Genomic DNA, 18,550 nt, shown 5'->3' with positions numbered 1-18,550 from the left:
ACAATTAAGTGTCATGCTATTTGTTCTTTAGAAATTCAACTAATTAAACATCTCCAGTTCAGTACATGTTCCATGCTGAACACAACCATTACAGCAAAATGTTAGAAGTTTTGAAAAATTCAGGGATTCATGACCCTGCCAGAAAATTTAAATCTCACTTTGTTTTTAGCCCTAGTCCAATATATTTACAGTTTATTTCTACAATTTACATTTTTTTCAGTTTAAATTTATTCAAGATCAAGTTAAAGCATTTATTGTCATATGCACCATTAAAAGTGACCCTTGTACAGTGAAATTCTCCCTTTGCCCTCCATCCACATATAAATGCAAGTTATATGGAATTAAATACAAGGGAATGAATAATGTACAGGGAAAAATGATTTGCATGTCTGAGCCGAGTCAAGGGCCTGAGGATAACGGCTATCCCTCAGCCTATAAGTCCTGTATTTCCATTTCTGTATTCCTGCCAGAGGACATAAGTTTGAAAAACTTGTATCGGGGGTGAGCGGAGTGTCTGATGATGCCCAAGGCTCTTCTCTGGACTCTGCGGTCATAGCACTCCGATGGTCCTCACAGCAGTGTCTCCACAGGCGTTAGTGGGCCATGGCGATGCTGTTCCCAGGCCACACAGATCTCTATGATGCAACTGGTGAAGCTGCGCAGAGTCCTCAGTGATATGCCACATTTTCTCCAGCACGTTTGAATTTCAACTCTGAAGCATAGACTGTATATAAGCCTCGAGTTCAGCATGTTGGCCATTGCCATCAATCTTTGTAATCGTCTCCAAGCGACAAGGGGGCTGGAGTTAAGATGAAGCGAAATGTTAAAATGTTAGAATAATGACTTCCATGAACTGAAAACACACTGGGAAAAGGTTCAACTTTGAAAACATGGACAACTCACAGACCGGACAACGGCGTGGTCGCAACCTGTCAATCGCAAGCCCGCCGGAAAGCTGACCCTGCTTTATCGTCTAAATGGGACTATTGTTAACTACATGAGCATCATCAGCTGTATTGTAGAAGACTTGAGACCTTCAACTCAGGTTGCCGCCTCCTAGGAAGCCACACTGTGCAGATGCTACATTCTCATGATTAGCAGCTCTAATGTCCATCCAGGGAGAGGACTCTGTTTCTCTCCTGAAGGTTTCTTCCCTTTTTTCCCTGTGATAAGGTTTTCTTTTTTTTGGGAGTTGTTCTTGATCCGATGTGAGGTCCTGGGACAGGGATGTCGTATGTGTACAGGTTGTAACGCCCTCTGAGGCAAATTTGTATTTTGTGATCTTGGGTTATATAAAATAAACTGAATTAAATTAATGTGTACTATGATCCCCATCTTAGTTCAGCATGCATACTAATATTTGCCAACTATCATAATTATGATCATAAACCAATTTTATTAACAAGTTCACCTGATGATGGTGCTAAATGAAAGACTAAAGGTTGTTTCAATAAATCTTCTGGAAGGGCATCAAGAATGTGTGAACCAAATTTCTTGGCAATCCATCCAATAGTTCCCAAAATATTTCACTCCAAACCCCCAAAAAATCATAAAATCGTTCAGCAAAATCAATATACTGTGTTTTATATTCCTGTAAAAAAAGACGCGTTCATAATTAAGTGAACAAAGTCAACAATTCTTAAAATTAGCTTAATTCTGATCCACCTTTATCCTTTCTACATCAAGTGCATCTTCTTTGAGGGTTAAACTCCCCTTCATGTTTATTATTACCATTGCATGCTGATGAAAACATATACAAAACTACACTTCAGGAAAGAAAATAATCTTTTTCATAATGCAGGTTGTGGAGGTCACCCCAATGCTTTATATTGCTTCCCGGCAGAATTAAGAAACGCCTCAACAAGCCGACATGGCTGCAAAGCTCATTCTCATCGTTAAAATAAATTGCTGTGCTCTCTGGTCTGTGGAAAAAGAAAAATGTTTTTAAAAAAAAGCTGTTTTCACCCCGCGGCTCCTCTCTGGATGTTGTCACTGTGTCATCCCAGAGGCTCCTCGGCGGCTTCAGAGACGCAGGCAGGCAGGATGTTGTTACTCTCCACGCAACTTGCCCACGGGAAACACAACGACTTGTCTCGCGGCCATGTTGTTGTATGAAGTCGTCATTTGCATCAGGCAATCCCTGCCGGGAGAATAACCATCTCTGGATGGAGAAAGGGGAGGCAAGTCTGCTGCTCATGTATCTGGAGATTGGATCGGCTTAGAAAGCGAACATCTGGTGAAGTGGACGCTTCTTTGAAGATGTATATGAAAGCGAAAAAGAGATTATGAGAGGGAGATAGATGGCTCGTATAATGCCCATCCTCCTCCTCTAGGAAGGGAGGAAGACCCGGTCGAGTCTAATGAAATGCTCTCTCCAGATTGAGTCTGAAGCACCTTGATAAAGTGTGGATGTGTAGGAGGACCTGGGCCTATCCACGCTAAAGCAGAAACTGACCTGGTAAGATCCTGCGCTTTAAGTAATCTTACTTTACAATCAGATAAAATCAGACATTAAAATAGAGATCCCGATTGTCCTGTGGTTTTAGGAGGGGAAGGGGCTTAAAGAGACGGGCACTAAAGCGGAACATGTCGGACAGCGGATTCATGCAGGTCTATTTAGACATCACACTGTCTGTGATGCATATAATAGGTTTCTGTTGTTCGAGTAGAAACCCAAAATACAAGTTTGAAACTGAAAATCAGCAAATGTCCCCTTTAAAAAAAAAGCTCAAATAAATAAAATAGTGTCCACACAGAGATCGAGCATGACATCTAGACAGGAGGAACGAAATCACCCGAACTTTAGAGACGCTGGGAGGCCATTGATTGTAACCGTTAGACTGAGCCAGTGCTGAGCTTAGCTAACCAGCTGCTGGCAGTAGCTTCTTAATTTAGAGAAAGGATATGAGAGTGGTATCGATTTTTTCATTTAAGTCTCTTCAATGAGTGTTTTTCCCAAACTTTTAAATGATTCCTATAAATCCATAGTAGTGAACGATATGGCCTCTGTCTAATTCACTTTTAATTGTTTGATTGACAATCAATTCTGAGCAGTCGATCATGCAATCAGGTGCTCCTACAAACACACCAGGTGTCTTGTTATGTGAATATTTGCATTAGTCTAATATTGTATTACGTTAACTTTCGTCTGACGTGTTGTTGAGATGATTTCCTTCCAAAGTAAGGATCGACTTGATCAATAGCTGAGTTATATTAAATGTTTCTGACAGCTGTCGCATCGTGTTTGTGCAGCTGCAGAGGCATATATAAAGCACAGCTCGACTAAACCGGTCGTCACTTTGGATTCTCTGGCACACATGGACAGCTCTCCTGCTTTGAATGTCAAGTGCGAGTTATTGAACAGAGTCGGAGGTAGAGGAGCCTCGCTGATCCCTGGCAGCTCCTTAGCCTCTGGCAGGTAAAGTCCAAAAAGCTCCAGCTCAGTCAGACTTCAGGGATTATTTACTTAGACCCTGCTCAGAGTGACCGACTCAATTTCTCAAACGTCCTACGTTTCCTCGTGCTGATAGTGCTGCAGCATCTTCGCATGTCGGTCCCAATCCCTCCTGCCTCACTTGACTCAGGTTTGTGTTGTAAAGAGAGAGGAAAAAGAGATCTCACAGCGCTTTTTATGTATTTTCTCATATTTGTTCAGCTCGAATACAATTCATTATGTTCCGTTTTTCAAGAAAGCCGTAGCAGTGAGGACTAAAGGGGATTTGGTAAAAAGCCAGGCAGTGTCAAGTCTGACTTCCTGACATTTTGTGTTTGTTGTTTTGGAGTAGAAGGCAGGTTTTTCTGCTTTAACAAAACAAGCCAATTGCATTCTCTCTGTCCTCCGGCTCTGGATGTAATTTTTTCGCCCGTCAGTTCAGCTTCACAGAGAGCCTTATCTCTCTTTTAAATTGGCAGCACAGAAAAAGTATCCTCTATGCAAAATTGTGCCATTATGATTGTCATAGGTAAACACAATGTCTGCTAAAGACCTTGAAGTCTATCAGTCGGCCTCTCTGCGGCTCCACTTCCACACATTTGCTTTGACATTTTTAATTATCAGTTCAGGAGAAACAACCCCTTTATTTCTTTATTCCACCAAGCTTTGTTTGCTCCAGGACATTCAGCACACGTCTAGGGATGTGGTGTATGTGTGGATTATGTGTGGGGTATGTGTGCGAATGTTTGTGTGTTGCCTGCATTTGTGTCTGCGGGAGTGCAAATGGCTAATGAATAATGCAGTTCATAGTGATGTGTTGACAGCTGAGAGCTGCACAGCGGTGTATCACTGATACTCTGCCATTTCCCTTCTGCACTCTTTCACTGCTATATTACAATTAATTACTATACATTTCTTTATTTCACCTTCTTACAGCCCAGTTGTCAGTGTGTATGTGTGTGTGTGTGTGTGACAAAGTTTGTTGGGCCGCCGAACTAAAAGCTAAGTAAAAGTAAGTTGTGCAGATAAAGATATATTTGACAGAAAGTTTAGTTAGCTGGTCGGCCGCTGAATTATATTCAGCTTGTTTCTGTGATTTATTACCGCGGGCTTTGGTGTGGTCGGAAAGGATAGAGCTGGAATCGAGTGTTAGGAGTATGCCATCATATCCGGCTCCCAGCTCCTCCTCCTCTTCAGAATCTGCTTTATTGGCCATGCACGTGTGCACATACATGGAATTTGACTCCGGTTTCACTTACACTCTCCTTGTACGTATATGGAATTTACACATTTACAAATAACGGTAGGCTATAAATCTAAAAACGACATTGAAGACAACCGAATAATTGCATGTATGTACAATATAAAACTATAATTCAGAGCAGGGCTCCTACGAAAGATAGAAGTTTTCATTTTAGCAGTGGGGTTTACGATTTGTACTTGGCAGTTAATCATTGAGTTTTTAAGGGTCATTGAATTTGAATGCTTAAGCCAAGACACAATATATCACAGAACAAGACAACGCGTCTCCAAGCACGCAGCTCTGTGAAGCTATACTTAGGCACAGCAGTGCTTTGATCTAAATGCTAATGTCACCAATGCTTCGATTATAATTAATAGGATATATTTTACAGTTTCTAATTATCTGTTCACAATAATCTCAACTGAATGGTCTTTGGGAGAATCGGAGGCCACTTGGACTCATGTTTTCAAAAACCCTGTCTCCGGCCCTGTAGCTGAACAGATAACGATAAGAGCACCAGCAGGAACTCATACTTCATGAACTTGAGCACCAAGGAAGTTAGCATCCAGAGTTGTCACTATTGACTGATCTGGTAACACCAAAGCAATTGTATCTGCGCAGCAAAGGCAGGCGACTCACCGCAGCAGAAAGCAGGCCGGTCATGTGGCTGAAGAAGTCCATGAACAGAAAGTTCATAGGTTCCATCACCACAACCCATTTGCCTCTCTGCAGAGTCGCGTCATATCAAACTGTCCTTGAACAAGATGCTGGAGCCTCAACCTGCTCAGTGTTCCCCAACAGCACTGATAACCAGGAAATGTACAAATACGGGATCTACACTGTGAAATTGTTTCTCCTGTGTTACAATTTTTACGCCTGTGCATTTAATGATGTAGGTGTTTGCATAATATTTTGCAACAACTCTGGAATATATATCCCTACATGCCAAGGAAGACGCCTTGTGATAAATGAAATGTCGAGACTATGTTCCTCTCATTAAAAAAATGTAAATGGCATTCTAACTTTTCAAGAAATGTTTGAACTGAAATAAAAATATGAGTCGCTCATAGGGATGAGAATTGATAAGATTTTAACGATTCCGATGCCTTATCGATTCCTGCTTATCGATTCGATTCCTTATCGATTCTTATTGGGCAAGGGGTGAAAAAAAGAGCACAAACGGGTTTATTTACATTAATTTTATTTTATATAATTTTCTATAATGCTGCACACACCATATACAGTATGTATACATACACATTTACATTTTTTTAAATAACCAAAAACATTTATACATATTCCTCTTGAACTTAAAATAAAACTTACATAACTTAAATAAAATGTATTCTGTTTAATTTAAACATGTTCCTAGAAATTACAGTGCTCCTTCCTTTTATTAAAAGGGCATATGAACTGAGCTGCCAAAAATGAAACTAGCAGTGGCAAATACCAAGTGTGCAACCATCAATTGTATGGATCATCAACAATTCTTGTGCAGAAAAATAAGCATGTCTGCTTTCTCCGGGAGGATACGCGATCTCTCAGGACTTATTGTGTCTCCAGCCGTGGAGAACACTCTCTCAGATGGGCTGGAGGATGAACACAAAGATATGAGGAGGTGTACAAGACGTGCTCTGTAGCCTGTGACCCAGACAGACGACCAGCCTCTGAACCGGTCTGACTCTGAACCTCATCAGCTAAATTGGATGGCAATGGAGATTATTTATATAGTGAAAGCTGGTTTACACAATGAAACAAATGGCACTAACAAAATCGCTGAATTTGCTGAGCTGACATAAAGCCACATTAAGAGGGGAGGCAAACACGACCTCTGCCTCAATGTAGGGGGCTGAAAATGGAAGATTCTATAGCTAAGCTAGCGTAGCTATATGCTAAGTTTAATAATGGATTAAAAATCGATATGCTCAGTTTAATAATGGGTTAACACAATAACGCGAACGTTTGCTGATAACACACGCCCTCCGATAATTAACACCGTTACGATCAAACATTTCTCAAAACTGGACTTTCAATCCAAACGTGAAGTGATCAATAATGGGAGACCAATGCCGGAGCTCAAATGTGTGCTTCAAACGAAGGGACAGAAGATAACTTGATCGACTCCACACAATAAAGGCAAATTGCTTCACACAGTGAGTGGTTGTGATCACTTTTGAGGAGTTTACCTTGGACCAGTGGTCCCCAAACTACGGCCCGCCTCCACATGTGGACCGGCCCCCTGAACAATACCAGAGACGCGTTCCGATTTATTATTTTTTTCACCTGGCCCGCTGCCGTTGAGATTGCAGTGAGACGCGGAGAAAATGTGAAGTGGTGCTCTTCACAATAAAACATCTTTGATGTTTGCTGCAGTATGAAGAAGAAACTAAAAAAGTTTGCGCATGCGCAACGCCACATAGGACCGTTAGCAGAACCGTTAAAGAATTTGGCTGACTATTCCAAACAATCGGTTCACTGGGAACCGGTTCTAAAACAGAACCGGTTCTCGATTCCCATCCCTAGTCGCTCATCCATTTTGTTTTGGCCCTTTCAGAGTTGCTATATTTATTTGTATTGGCTTTTAAAGATTTGTATGGTGTAATGTTCCATGTCTGTCTTGATGTTGAACAATATTGGGATCATGTTTAAATACCATATTATGGAAACAATGGCTTTTATAGATCCATAAATTCAAATCTAAATATTTAAATCTGAAAGGTTTTCTCTAATAGATTTTAGATACAACTTTTTAGTGCACATCTTTATTTTGTATCATCCCCAGCGATCTCATCCCCATCGCCACCATCTCCTTTCCTGATTTATGAGGGTTTATGCTCATAATTTACAGTAATTGGACAAATTAGCAGCAATAGGCATTTGACAAGAGGCAAGAGAATAATATGTCTTCTCCATCAAGGCGCAAAGTGACGAGAAATGTATATGAGATGAATGACGTGCCCTGGATGACGTGCCCTGGATGGACTGGCGGCCTGTCCAGGGTGTCCCCTGCCTTCGCCCTATGTCAGCTGGGATCGGCTCCAGCGCCCCGCGACCCTAATGAGGATCAGCGGTATGGATAATGGAATGGAATGTTTGTGGAATTGAACCTTGAGTTAAATAATTCACACCTCCGTCATTTGTACGCCAGCTGCTTCACAGCACAACAATGAGAGACGGGAGTTTTACAGATAATTATTTTATATTCACAATAATGCTTTCCTCACAACTGAAAAATACAAATTACATATTTCTAATGAGCAGTTTGCAAGCTGGCGGAAAGCTTTGTGCAGATCTTTTTTATCAATGTCACGGTCCCAGTCTTTTGCTTTATGATTTAATTTGCCAGCAGGAGACTTGGAGACTTCTGGATCGCATGAGGTTCAGTGAATGGAAATGTACTCCAGTACAATAAGCTGTTTAGTTGTGATTGTAAAGGTTCAGGACCACAAGCCGATCAGCTACTGCCGAAAGCATCCTCCTGCGTTCCTGCTCAGGGAGATTAATAAGGACAGTGGTTCTCAATCTGAGAGTTGCAAAACAAGTCGGACGTAAAGAAATGGTTGACAGGATAGGACATCAGAGAATTGTACTGCTGCACCAAATTACCTTTTTTTTTTTAAGACTTTCCTCTAGCCATGCGAGTAGGATGGCTTTATGTCCGCCTGTTGAGCCTCTACTTTGGTCCAGCCTTTTATATAACAGTCCATGGGATGGATTTCCATCAAATGTTGTACCGACATTCATGGCTCCGAAATGATGAATGTTCGGGATTTTGGTGAACCTTGACAACCATCGGATATAGTTTCATAATTGTTTGTACAAACATTCATGTCCTTCTCAGGATGAGTTTGAATAACTTTAGTTATTCCCTGACCTTTAATTTAGTGTCACCATCAGCACAGTTTCCCATTAAATAATTTGACAACTGAAAATGATTAATGTGTTATATAGTTGAGCTGATCACAGCTGGTGGACACATGGATGAAGGGTAACAAATAGTGAGTGTTGGTTGCTCTCCAGGGTGCTGATCCTAGAACAGCCACCTAAGACAGCTGGAGCTTGAGCTGTCGAAGGAACTTGAATAATAAAATGCAGGTTACGGCTGGTATCTCTGACGGGGTGCATCATCTTTGTGCATTTTTAGGATTCATGCTTTCTGTTTGATCTTATTATTTAATTAGGCTTTTTCTGTGCTCCACTTTGGTCTATGTATCTATTTTGAAATCATCTATTTATTGATTTATGTTTTCTTTATGAATCACTTTTATTTTGACCTATTTATTTGTGAATCTATGTATTAATGTGAACATTATTTTATTCCCTATTTAAATACCACACCCTAAACTACCTAATCATTTTAATGTCTGTATTTATTCTCCAGGTATATCATATAATACCAATTCATAAAATAATTTATAGCCATTTTAATGACATCGTTTTTTAAAATGATCTTCTTTTGTATTTTATTGACTTTTTAAAATAGTTTTTTAAAATAGTTTTTCTCTCTTTTACCCATCTTATCTTTCATCATCATTTGTCCTCTCTCGGCTATGCTTTTGCATGTTGTCTGGCTTTTGTTTGGCCTTGCTTACTTACTTACTGTTTGGCTTTCAGCTGCATTGCCTTCTGGGCATCCTACCTTAGCTTGGCTTTGTCTGTTTTCAAAGACTCGTCTGGTTTTGACAAAACCTCGAGTGGTGATGCATCTCTACAGTGTGTTGTGTGTTTGAAAATGATCAAAGCTTGAGAGGTCCTAACAACACTAGCTTGATCCTGATGAAAAGATTATGCATGCATTTATTGATTAGCCTCCGGGGTGCCTGCATCATTCACAGGGTGGTGGGGGGGGGGGGGGGATGTGCGGGCTGCTGTTGTGATGAGCTGTTCAACAAAACCAATACAGTGTGTTTCCTTTCTCACCCTTTGAATCTTTATACTGTATATATAAACTGAAGTGGGAATTGTACAACCTCTTGAACTATTGATGTACACAATTGTAAATCAGAGACATTATTTGTGAAACTTTCAGGATGCAAGATATATGGTTACACACCTGACACCTGTTAGAATAATTTGTATTCTAAGATCAGCTGATACAAGCACACAAGACCAACGGGTGGAAGGGTCAGAGAAATGGAGTCCTGGAAATGCCATAGATGTTTTCATGTCCATGCAAATGAATATTGGAGTAAAATGGCTGACTTTGTATGTTTGCAGGATCCAGTCCGGCTCCTACCTCAGCACCGGCTGGTTCACGCTTATCCTCGCCATGGACATGTGCAAAGAGATCCATATCTACGGCATGATCAATGACACCTACTGCAAGTAAGACACCAACAATCATCCACTATACTTGGAGGAAAAATGCATATGCTCCTCCAAAAACATTGCAACTAAGTTCACATTCACAGCAGCACTGGCCAATCACAGACTGCCCTGTTGGAATACATTCCCAATTCATCACTTTGGGTTTAATGGCTGAATTTCTATACTGAAATCCATATTGGCTTCTCTGTGCCATGAATACCATGATGCTCTCCTGCCTAGAATATCCAGCAGCCTCTGCTGCTGCTGCTGCTGTGGGCGGCTGGTCCGCTGCACCTAATTCCTCCCCTGCTTAAAGTTGTATTTGTATACCGGCCTGCCATTGTTCTCAGACTCTTAATGAGTGATTGCTGTCTGGCTGTGAGGCCATAGGCGGGATGACAAACAAAGATGCCGTCGCTCCAGGCATGGCTGCTCGGTCTCAAGTCGCCTCCACCTTGATTGACTCGACTTCTCTCTCCCCTCCACTCTCTCAGCTCAACCTGAGCTCTTTCAATCCGCAAACACTTTTACCTAAAACATGGGGGAAATCCTGCCTTTTATCCTCTCTCTGTTCCCCGTGCACAGCGGGAGCTGAAATATATAAGCAGCCCCAGACACACGGCAGAGAGGAGTGATAATTCAACCAGCACGGAGGATTTGATCATTCAGTGAGGCAGGGAAAGGGTCCTTCCTTGTCTGTCGCCCACTGACTTCCTTCCTTTCCTGTAGGAGATGGGAAGATATTGTGTTTCACTAAATTTCTGGATTTTTTTTTTTAGTGTGACTCCAGTACGGATGGCAGCCGGCAACCAAGAGAAGGAGGGAAGTTGTGTGTGATGATGTTTGAAGGTCTAGTCAGAATTGACCTCAGCAGATATACAGAATGTGGTATTGAAGCTTCAACAGGTGCAGCAGAGAGGGTGAAATTGAATGTGATTGTTAATGCTGGTGCGCATTGGGGTGTGTATTACTGTGAGCTGGCAGAGCGCCAGAGTTGCCTTCTCGCTGTGGACCCCACTGCTGATGCCTGTTTCTCTTCTGTCGGTGTTCATTCTCCCAATGAAATTGTTTCACAAGTCATTTTCTCATAAAGCCGTCACTTGCTCTTAGATAGCAGCTGCAGAGTGCTCAATTAATCTATTCTGCTGCTCCTGTTTGTATTGATTCCTCATTCTTTTTAATGGTTTGAAGATGCAAACTGTAAACAGAGAAAATCATCATGAAATTCAGGTAGGGAGGGTTTAACTTCCCGACAGTACAATAAATACTCTGTACATTTGAGATGTTTTCAGATTTACTTTTGGCTCAGAATAGAGAAGAACATTGTCATGATGTCTACAAAAAGAATTGGTATTTGTTTATTTTCATAATACCAGTATTTATTGAACACATTTAACCATATAAGACTCCTAACATGTGTTTTCAATGTATGGATTAGAGAATCATCAATTCCAGTTTTCTGAAAGTGTGACCAGCTTCCCTTCAAAGACCTTCTCTCACTCAAACACATCTTAAAATCAAAGTGCTTCATGTTACTGGTACAAATATAACTAGACTGAAAATGAAACGCAGCATATCCCACTTTATCGAACATGTTTCCCAAGAAAACAGACACATACACACAGACTTCAGGCTATTCACATAAAAAACCTTGATGATGATGACGATGATTGTGTGTGTGTCTCTCTCTCTCTCTCTCTCTCTCTGTCTTCTCCTGTGAAGGACGGAGGGTTACAGAAAGGTTCCCTATCACTACTACGAGGCGGGCAGCCGGGACGAATGTGCAGAGTATCAGCTCCATGAGAGCGCCCCCTACGGCGGCCACCGCTTCATCACAGAGAAGTCTGTGTTCGCCAAGTGGGCCAAAACTCACGCCATCAAGTTCTTCAACCCACCATGGCAGCTGTCATGACCCTGGCTGAACAGACATGGAACACCGTCATCATCATCGTCTGGGCACCAGCTGGATCTCTACATTGACAGAAAGCGTGTTCCCTGATGGGCACAAACATTCACTTCGGTTGGTTGAAATCCATTTACAAAGGTTGCTTGATGGCTGCTCGTCGAGTAAGAACGCTTGTTTGTTTTTTAAGGCCACACAATTAGAAAGATGAGCAGTTAGGATTGGACCAACCCAGACAGCCAAAACATATCTCCTGTTTCTTTTTCAGTGTTTTCCTTGTGAATCTGAGAGCAGCGAGTGCACAGCCTGCTGCTCTCAACTGACTAATCGATCCGTTCGCTGCTCTGTGAGTTTAGCAAAGGATGGCCCGAAGACTAACAATAAGAAAAAGGAGAAAACAACAGGAAGGAGTAACAACCATCTGTCAACTTTCAGTGACCTCAGCGGCTGACATGTCTGCAGGCTGCTGCACATTGCAAAGACTGAATTCAAATGTTTTTAAGGACTGGAGCTGAAGAAGAGCTCAGCTGCTGCAGCAGAGAGGAGTCACGTTGCCATGGACGCCTGACAAGCTCGCCTACTCTGTTTCCCCCTGCGTGTCCATCTTCTGTCAGGCTGTAATTAATCTATAACGAGTATTTTATTCAGGCCTTCAACTCTGATTGATGGATTATTATTGGGGCCAGGTTTCAATTTACTCTGCTCCGTCTAAAAAAGCTTCAACAAACATTTCCAAAAGCGAAAAGAAATCGGCTTTCAGTCAAACTTGAAGGTCAACTAGAGTTGTGGATGTAAATCAGCTTGGTTGTTATGTTGTGTGTGTGTGTGTAAACCACTCAAAGATGTCAACTTTTTTCTTATATAATGCTGTGAAATTGAATTCAAGACACATGTTTTGGCTTGATTTCCAGATAGGTTGCTAATTTATTCTGCAGAGAAAAGTTGAGCAGTGTGCCGTTGACGGTGTGGGCATCACAGCACATGGAGCTATGTGCAATTAGAAACTCCACACTTACGGAAGGAGATCATTTGTGACCCCGCAGAGGGAGAGCTTTATGTGTGCAGTGAAACCATTTGAAGTTAATTGTATTCTATTATCATTTTGTGCCTGCAATATACTCTTGCAGTTCATTGTAGAGAGACAGAGGAAGCTGCTCTCTCTCTCTCTCTCTCTCGCTCGCTCATATTCTCACCCAGCTTTGTGCCTCTTTGTGGACAGTATCACTGTGTGAACACATCTTGCCATTTGTCTTTGAAAGGCACGCACGTGTCTCCTGGTTCAGGTCATTATACACAGTATAAATGCATCTTTTCTAGAATAATCAGTGAAGTGCTGAGGTGTGTAGGCTGCCGAGGAGCGGGGGAGGGCTGAGACACTCTGTGACCGTGACTCTCCTCCCTCCCTCGAGGCTATGATTAGTGTCCCGGTCAGAGCTGCTGCCCAGAGGGGAGGACTGGAAGGATTCAAAGACTCCTAATTTAGGCGACTTGATGCACAGGGTCCCTGACGACTGTAATGTACTGCAGCTGAGCTTCGCAATCTCACTCCTGCTGCAGAGCACTGTTTACGACCACACATAGGCACTCTATTTTGGGCTTTGGGATTTGGAGATTTACAGGTCAAAAGACATGGAGGTTGAAGCTGGCAGGTTGTTGGATGTCTTGGCAGGTGTGTGTAGCTGCCACGGATTCAGTGTGGCGAGGAGTTGATTGTTGAATTTGACTACTTTTAGACCAATCATTTTCAGCATTGTGTCCCCTTTGCAATAGGATTTAGATGTTCATGCTGGGAAGGAAAATGTACAGGAGGTATCACTGAACAGTTAATTGAAAAGATAATGGATACAAAATGTAAAATGAAGAGGACCCTCTTTGAGGTTTTTGGACAGAATTAGGAAGGTGGTGGGGTGTGTTGTTAGAAGTGGGACAAATAAATGCGAATTTTTCTGGGATTAGCGAGAGCAAGACCAGACGGGATGGCACTTCTTGTGATATTCAAATGCCTGGATTCATGTGTGTTAACCTGCCTGTAGATCAATGGTCATTGATATGATAATGTGATAGATGTCTCCCAATATGTTCCGTATCCTGACCCCCGGTTAGAGTGATATGATGTCACTGGCACCGGGAAGTCTCACCAAGTCTGAAAGGATCATAGAGTGGAAACCCTAAGTACCCAGGGACAGGAGGGACAGAGTTCCCAGTCCCAGAACCTCTCAGGAAGAGGAGGGGATGAATCCCCATCAACACCCCAAAGAGGACGGATATCGAGTTGATGAAGGGTCTTTGGAGTTTTTTGAGAGGTCGAGGTCTTTAGTGGTTGTGTTTGTTTATTTCTTTCTTCCTTTTGAATAAAATACTTGGCTGCCTTGCAGTCTTAAACTTTACATTCGGTTCGTGGACCTACTTTTTGTGAGTCCTATTTCTTCACCCCCACGGAGACCGAGGGAAGGACCGGGGGAGCGGGGACCCCCCACCCTGCAGCCTCTGAGGTGAGTCTGCACTGACCTCAGTCCCCAGGGACCATTCTGAGCCCTCACACTCTCCACTGACATTTAGACCTCCGGGCAGCCGAGCCGTGTTAGCTCCAGGACCAAGAGGACTGTAAACACTCGAGTCCTCGTCGCGGAGTTTGTCCTAAGAATAAGAATATTAATAAGTGTCCGCGTGTTTGGGAGGAGACTAGATAATTGAATACATCGATCTGACATCATCCGGGGTGCCGCGTGCAGGAATAACAGCTACCACTGTCTATGTGCACGCGCGTCATTCATCAGGCCCGAACGATCGCGGAATCATATAGAGTCGCCTCCTCTCCCCTCTCCTCCCTCTTTCGGTTCGCTCCTCTCGAGTTTCTCCCCTCCCTCGCGCGCGGCGCGGAGACCCGTGACCGCCCGTTCGTCGAAGAGAGGGACGGGGCATCGTCGCGGGTGGACGCGCGGCGCCTGGGCGCCGCCGACGAGCTCTTACGACAGTTATCGATTATTTCCCTCAATATAGTACCGGTGTGAGCCGGCTCGCACCTCAAACCTTTCCCCTCTCCATCTCTCCTCTCCCGTCTCCCCGCTCCTCTCCCCCCCCGGTTTCCCCTACCCGAGAAGACTGCGGCGTGCCTTTTTCTTTCCGTCTCTCACCCGAGGCGACAAATAAATCCGTATGTTAAATGAATCTATGATGTGACATATCTATAAAAGTTTTCACTGCACAAACTTTCTCAGGTCCTCAGGAACCTTTTGAGGAGCTCTTCCTGCAGGAAGGAAGGATTTGTAGTCATGTAACTAAACTACAAATAACAACATCATGACTCTTTGTTGTTGCGTCGTGTGTGTGAAAACCTGAGAGTGAAATATTAGCAGCCACTGAGCTTGGATGCCAACTGAATCCATCTCCAAGGCAAGTGAGCAAACACCTTCTCCTAACTTAGAATGTGGGATTTGGTTGAAAGACCTGCAAAGAACTAAAAGCCTGCTCGATGGCTTCTCGTGTGTTAACTACACGATTGGCTTGAGGGAACAGGACAATAAGATCTGATCTCTTCCTGTTTTCCAGACAGAGTAAGGTACCTGAGAAGTTAAAAAGAATTACCTACAGCTCAAGATGCATTGTAAAGTCCGCCTCGCTGACCAGAGCGTCAGCAAAATGTAAAACCGCCCTATTTTAAATTCCACCCGGTGGAGCTCAGTGTGTGACTGTAACACAGTTGGGGTCATGGATCAGATTTCCTCTGGGACGACACGTGTTCGCGAAGTATGCAATATCCCGGCACTGCGAACAGCCAGGGATTAAAGTATCAACCTCACAATGTACTGTATGTAAAGCAACAACAAAAAAACCTTACTGTATTATTTCTCCTGTTAAGACAGCCTGAATATAAGATCTGGGCCTCGGGATATGTTAAAAATTACACTTTTTTTCTGCCCCTGTGGGAACACAGCCCGTGATATTGAATTCATACAGTATGCCATGCATGTTACTGGATTAACATACATCTTTTATACATTACCACTCGGCCTGTGATTGTGCAGTCACGTGGCAGCTCTCCACCTGCTGTACAGTATATCCACCATCAATTGTAATACGGTTCACACCAAGGTAAGATTTTATGTCCTGTTTAGTTGCCTCAGGATTTTTATGTGTGTTATGATGCATTGTTTGATTTCAATTGTTTTCTCACATGCTGTTCTTATTGCTTTTTTTAATGGTTGCTTTCCTTTTTTGTTGATGCAGTGGTTTTAGTGTGGCATTTCTTTTCAGGTTATGTTGCCAACATGTTACGCTTCTTCAGGCTTTTTTCTGGTCAACAATCACTCCAATGTTCTCAGCCAGAACAAAATGGAAGAATACCAAGAGATGTATTATACAGGATATAATGGAGAATACGCCCTTATTTAGGCTCCCATTAATCATCTGTAGCTCACCGGAAGGGGCCTGGAGAGATTTTTGCTATGAATAAGTAACACTTTGAATGTGAAAGTGTGAGAAGAATTCAGGAGGCCAAATATACTTTAATTTGTATTTAATAATGAATTCAATAAGATTTATTTTAACTTTAAAGAAATAGTTAGATATTTCTGAGAACAAAATTATTATTAACTCTCTTGCCAGTAGTGAGATGATACCGCTCTCAAGAGTTTACAATTAATATGAAGCTACAGCCTGCAGCTAGCTTAGCTTAGCTTAGTATAAAGACTGGATATGGGGGGAAAGTTAGTCTCTCGAACATTAACAAAATCCTGACACCTCTAAAGTTCTCTATTTAACTTGATCTATCTTGTTTGTTTAACGTGTAGAAAAATATTTGCCAGGTGGTTATGTACTGGTTTAACGGATCCCCGTATATCAATCGGCGTGAGACTTTACTGCTGGTGAACTTCTTTATTTCTTTTCTTCCGTTGTATAATCATGAACCAAAACTATTGAATTAAAACCTCCTTGTCACCACCGTAGGTTAGCCTCACTCAGGTCCATTAAAACTATCAAAACTCTTCATATAATGCGCATCCGTCCGTCACATTTAGCCGTTACGTCAAGTTTTTATATTAACACAAAATAAAGGTGCGCTTCCTTTTAACATTTCAAAATAAAAGTCAAATTTAGCTCAAAGCGGAAGTAGATTAAAACATATACAACATCATGAAAACAATACAATATAAAAAGGCATACATCAAAACCAATAAAGCAGATACAAAATAAGGCAATCAACACAAAACAATAAACCTTTTAAGGGGTTATTTACATTCCCACCAAATTACAGTGTTTTACAAAATGGAAACCTAAAACACAAAATGTTCACTTACAGCATTACCCTTCAAATGTATAGGCTATACCACACAGTAAACCATATTACATTTCTTAAATGCTTAGTAATTAACAACTAATTTCTGGACAGGCCAGCGGGCCTGCTGATGCCGCTCTCCTTTGCTCCAAAGGCCTGCTGGTGCGCTCCTTTGTGGTTCCGTTCTTTCCCTCCAAACAAGATTTTAACCTGTCTCACAAGTCCATCTTTGCCTTGAATGACTTCTGAGACTGTCCCAAGTCTCCCTTTGCTTCGTGGTCATGTCCTCGGCATCCGGTACTATACCACCAACCTGAGGTTTCTTTGCACTGTCTGTTTGTGATGTTGTGCGATCTACTCCAAAACTGCTCCGTCAAGTACTGCACCTGGTGCCACCTCTTGATCCTCTTTTCATTCCTCAATCTCAGGTATATAGTCCGTGGTGCTGGCATCTGAGAAGTGATGTCATTCTGTTTTTAACATCTTTTCAGAGCCTGCTGGCTGATAGCAGCGAGCTACTTGTATCCTTTCCATCTTAACAAAGTCGTTTGGCCATTTCTCCACCGTGATTTCAACTGCTGGGTTATCCCATCCTGTTTCTTGATGGCCCATATCCTGAAGAATATTCTTTCCGTTGAGGAGGTATGGCAAGCCCAGCGCGGGTCATGTATGGAGGCGACAGATGACAGGATGCCCCGTGTTGCGGGCTGGTTCTTTAGTAACGCTGGGTCATTGAATCTGAGATCCTTTACTTTGATGTCTGTAGCATGTTCTGTTGAGGATGCTCTGGAGAACAGCACAGTTGTTGGACACATTTGTGACGCCTTAAACCTTTGTTTGCACACAGCTCATGTGCCTCCTTTCTCATCTAATCTGGCAATGACCTGTGACCATCTGCTTTAATCCATGATGTGCATTATGCATTTCATAATGTCCATGTCTGTTTATATTTCCTTCTGTTCTTCTTGAGAGACTGTTTTGCCATCTCCTTGATTGTCTCTGAAATCAGTCTCGAGAATTCTTCTTTCATCATCTTTTGGACAATTGTAGTAACCCCACTTAAGGAAAAGAGGCGGTATTTGGTCTGCAATTGCAGTTTTTCTCTGGATGGATTATTGTCCTCGACACCCATACTGGCACGATCATGGAGGTGTTTTCTGACTGACCTTGGCTGGTGACATTGAGGACAGAGCAGATGTGGATTCCGGTTCACTGCGTTGCGCTGAATGTTCCTCTTTGTCCATTCTTTGTCTTCACTTTCCTTTGCAGAGTCACACGGTGTGGCGATGCCCGACTCTTTTGCGCCGTGACCGGGTTTTAGACACCCATAACACAGTCTGTTATCTTTTACGTACATCCTCCTGCTGGTGACTGATATCCTGGCATAGT

The 18,550-nt window shown here is 42.5% G+C and overlaps 1 protein-coding gene across 2 annotated transcripts in view; it reads left to right on the top strand.

Annotated features, from left to right (window-relative positions):
* Positions 1-14,060, top strand: part of st6galnac3 (ST6 (alpha-N-acetyl-neuraminyl-2,3-beta-galactosyl-1,3)-N-acetylgalactosaminide alpha-2,6-sialyltransferase 3) — a 76,509-nt gene extending 62,449 nt beyond the window's left edge. The window contains exons 4-6 of one of the 2 annotated variants that reach the window (XR_008832550.1): positions 9,894-10,001; positions 11,706-13,224; positions 13,260-14,060. Coding sequence is in view for 1 of the 2 variants with exons in the window: in XM_056420949.1 (XP_056276924.1) it covers positions 9,894-10,001; positions 11,706-11,895 (298 nt within the window). In the remaining variant the exon portion in view is untranslated. Of the gene's footprint in view, positions 1-9,893; positions 10,002-11,705 lie in introns of both variants that reach the window. The other variant, XM_056420949.1, reaches the window with a different exon arrangement.
* Positions 14,061-18,550: the final 4,490 nt, after the last annotated feature.

Source organism: Pseudoliparis swirei, chromosome 8 (assembly GCF_029220125.1).
Source record: "Pseudoliparis swirei isolate HS2019 ecotype Mariana Trench chromosome 8, NWPU_hadal_v1, whole genome shotgun sequence".
Lineage (NCBI taxonomy): Eukaryota > Metazoa > Chordata > Actinopteri > Perciformes > Liparidae > Pseudoliparis > Pseudoliparis swirei.
Note: the sequence above shows the minus strand (reverse complement) of the source record. Positions and strands in the feature narration are given on the sequence as shown.